Below are 4,252 nucleotides of genomic sequence, written 5' to 3' on the forward strand. Positions count from 1 at the left end.
ATGGTGATATCCTACCTAGGATAGTTCAAATAACTAACACACTTATATGGTATGCACTGAATTCTCTCTCTCTCTCTCTCTCAATGTATTCATATCTATATTCATATATATTAATTCATATTACATAAATATGAATATACACCTTCAATATATTCATGGGCAACCTCTCATCCACGAACACTGGGTCCTAAAATGGTGAAAAGATCAAGTTCTCCTATCCACAAGAGGTAGCTTACATGCTCTGGATGAACACAGAAATTGAATAGCTCAAGTATTTCTACATTGAGAGAGGATTTAACATACTGAATTTCTGAGCTAGGGGACACAGGAAGACTCTACTCCAATGGGATTCAGAAGCAAAACCTCAATTCATAAAACGTGAGGAGACAGACAGAATCCAATGAGAACAGAGGCAATCCTTCAACAGCAGAGAAAGTGTCCATTAGGGACTCTGCATTAGATTTATCACAAAAAGTGGGGCAGGTAGAAGACCACAGAGCCCAGAGGACAAGTATGAGTCCCATCAGCACCTTATTTCCCCCCATACTTTTATGGTTCTCAGAAGTGACTGATACCATCAGCCCGTCACAAAACAAGGCAGACACCAACACTGGGGAGTAGTGGATGGTATGGGGATGGCATGGATGGTTAAGTGCTGTCAAGGGGAAGCAGGTACCCTGGGTGGACATCCAGGATCCTGGGTGATTTTCATCTGCTCTGACCTCTGTGACCTCTCTACCTTAATTCCTAGCCTCCCACACCTCCAGATTACACAGTGGAGGCTCTCATCTGCATGGGTATGGCTGCTATGATCCTAGTGATCCTCGGGATTCTCCTCTTTCAGGCTTGGTACAGTGAGAGAAGAGCCCAAGATGCAGCCAGGAGGCAAACACAAGAGAGTACAATGCCATAATCAGAATAGCAGAGCCTGGGAAGTACATCTTGTGTGCCCAGAATGTTCTGAAAGAGCATGTGGGGTGTGTGCCTTATGAACTGTCTGCAGGTCATTGTGAGGAGGAAGAGGAATCATGGTTCCCAGTGCAGGGACAATGCATGCCCTCTTCTGCCTATGAATTATGGACTCCCCTTTCCAACCACTTGTGAGTTGTCTTCACTGGCTCTCATCTTCCCCCAACCAGCTAACACCCGCATGGCAGACTTCAGTCTACATTCCTATACACTGCCATGCTCTGGTTCCAATTTCAGTGAACACATTATCCCATTTTCCTCCCTTGCAATCACCATACACCTTGAGGTACATGAAGGGGTCTCCATCTTTCAGTCCAAATAATGGAGGCTGTTTGAATGAATCACAAATTGGCATCAAAAGATGCAGCCTGAAAGAGATAAATCCAGGAGATGCCCCCACACCCTCCGAGCATCCTTCACTTCCACCAGATGGCCTGTCTGTGCTGCCTCTGAGAAATCCATGTGCCAAATGCTGGCTCGTGGCCTTGGCCATTATCTCTGGTGTAACTCCTCCCTTCATAGGCAACTTCAGGGTCCCACCGTGAGGAGCCCAATGGCGAGGAATGTGCAGAACTGATGTCACAAAACAGTACAAGTCAACCCAGAACCCATTAATGCCACTCTGATAGCCCTAAAGTGCACCCAGGTTTCCTTGCATTTTATGTGGAATGATTACTTCTATTTCTCTTGGCCCAGTTTCTGTGAACTCACAAGACTGAGGGTCCAGGACTCCAGATGGGATGAAATAGTAAGGGTGTACTCTCAGTCATGGGAGAGCCAGGAGAACACAGGCCCATGAAATTGAGAGATTCTAGATCTTTAAAAACTTGAGTCCAGAAACACTGTGTCACCAACAAATTCCACTTCTGGGCCTAAGTTGTAGTTCTGCAAGATAGACAGTTCTGGGGATCACCATACAACTCCATGCCTAGAGTGAACAATAGGGTCCTGACAAATCTGTAAAGAGGCTTGAACTCGTGTTAAGCTCTCTTATTACCACAATTAAAAGCAGACATGAGGGGCACCTGGGTGGCTCAGTGGGTAAAGCCTCTGCCTTCAGCTCAGGACAAGATCTCAGGTTTTGGGATCAAGCCCCGAATCGGGCTCTCTGCTCAGCAGGGAGCCTGCTTCCCCCTCTCTCTCTGCCTGCCTCTCTGCCTACTTGTGATTTCTCTCTCTGTCAAATAAAGAAATAAAATCCTTAAAAAAGAAGAACAGACATGAAGGAGAATTGTATCCACATAATTGAGGAGACATTATGCAAGTGAGTTCATACAAGTACTCACAAGGGACAAAAGGTGGTGCAATCAAATGTCCACCAGCTGACAATGGATTAACAAGCAGTAACAGTGTCCAGCTAGTGGTTTGCACAAGGCATGGAGACAGATTCTAGAAGAGCTAATGCCTGGGAGACAAGAGGCCATGTGGAGGCAGGAATGACTCAGGTTTTGCTGGAGAGAAGGTAGTGCTGTCCCAGAAACAAAACGTGATAGAGAGATAGTGTGTGAAGAAAACAAACACAGACCCAAGTCCAGAGCCAAGTGGTGGTTCCCTCTGTGAGTCAGTTGAGTCTATAAACATGTTTCCCAACCTTCTCTGGGGTCACTAATCCTAGAGAGACCCAATGGCTCCTCTAGTGAAATAAACTCATGATGATGTCTCCACAAGGTCTTTCCCTGAGCCCTCCTTCCATGAACCCATCCACACCACAATCAGGATCAGTGGAAGACTGGAGATGTCCTGTTGGAGCCACCATATCAGCCTTCCTCTCTTGTTTCTCCTCCAGGCCCTGACTCCCTGAGGAACTATCTTACTCTCATGGCTCCATACCTACTCAAAACTGCCCCTTCCCTGCACAAAACCCACCCACCTGTCTCTACCTTACTCCAGAGACACCCAGTCTCTACACCTGACCCTCCAGGGGCTGAAAACCAGACTGAGCTGCCCTCTCCAGCCCCAGCAAGACCCTCTCCTCCCCAGAAGCAAACTCATCCCAGTTCACCACTCCCCTCTACACACACACACACACACACACACACACACACACACACTCATAACTGCATGCGTTTCTTCCTGGGATGTGACAGTGGAGACAATATCAACAGAGCAGACTCCTTCCAAACCTCCTAGGCCATGAAAACAAAAAAAGAAGCATCGCTGACTCTTCCTACCAACTGTAAGTGTATTTGTGTTCCTGGGATTCTGTGAGCGGCTCACAAGAAACCACAAACACCACTTAGAATGCCAGTCAGCTCATCAGGCAGCCAACGAAGATGAGGGTGTCATCGCTGCTGGGTACCACACCCTCCTCCCGCAGAACACGGCTTCCCTAGTGGCGACCTCCTCACAACAGCAATCTGTTCACACATTACCTTGCTGGCGATTTTCCTGCTCCTGAAGGTAAAATCCAGAAACTCATGTGGAGCAGTAAGAGCCTGTGTGGAAGTGGTTCCCCACTCCCTGAGAATGCAGTTTCAGGAGAGTTCAGCACCTTGGGCAAGGATGACACTACTCAGCACACTTGCACTCACCCCATCTTGTGCTGGACTCTCCATCCCGGAGGGTCCCCATCACCTGTGACTAAGCTTGCGAGATGTGACCTGGCTCTGAGCCTCTCTGTCCTCGGTTTCTCTCCTCCTCTATGGTTTACAAAAACTATGGGCTGATTTCCCTTTCTCAAGGGTTTGTATTGTCTGCTGTCACTGTCACAGCCCCATGCATCCAGGGAAGGAACAAGACTGTCCCCTCACCATTGAGTCCCCAGTGCCTGGCACCATGACCGGTTGTGGAAACTGCTTACTAAACAGGGGCTGATTGCCAGCATGGTGGGAGGAAGGACAAAAACTTGCACTGACAGAAGCTCAGGAAAGGGAAGTGTCTCAGCCCAGGTCATACAGCCTCTGTGTGAGACAGGGCGGAAGTGGAACTGAAATTGGGCCGATTCCCAGGCTCTGCCCTACCTCCCTCAACCTTGAGTCCTGGAACCAGTGTCGCTCTCTAGACTTGGGCTTGCTGGGGAGAGTGGGGTCTGGGGAGACCAGATTCAGTCTGGTCTCATAGGTCCCAAGACCCACTGCCCTCAGGTCACCCTTCAGAGAGAGCAGACAGTGGCCCTGGCGGGGGTTCTTCCCCTTCCTGTGAGGCCACCCCTCTAGGACTCGTGACCAGGAACACAGGGCCTGGGTTGTAGCACACCCTGTGCATCTGTCTGTCCAGCACACGCTGAGGACATTATAAGCTGTCTGCACTGCTGGGGATCATGGGAGGCAGCGCCAGGACCCCG

General features: G+C 49.0%; 1 protein-coding gene across 1 annotated transcript in view; it reads left to right on the forward strand.

The window, feature by feature from the left end:
• The first annotated feature begins 3,956 nt into the window (after positions 1–3,956).
• Positions 3,957–4,252, forward strand: part of LOC132005047 (leukocyte immunoglobulin-like receptor subfamily A member 6) — a 5,129-nt gene continuing 4,833 nt past the window's right edge. The window contains exon 1 of the mRNA XM_059381785.1: positions 3,957–4,252. Coding sequence (XP_059237768.1) covers positions 4,229–4,252 — 24 coding nt within the window. The 5' untranslated portion in view covers positions 3,957–4,228.

This window comes from Mustela nigripes, chromosome 17 (genome assembly GCF_022355385.1).
Source record: "Mustela nigripes isolate SB6536 chromosome 17, MUSNIG.SB6536, whole genome shotgun sequence".
Taxonomy (NCBI): Eukaryota; Metazoa; Chordata; class Mammalia; order Carnivora; family Mustelidae; genus Mustela; species Mustela nigripes.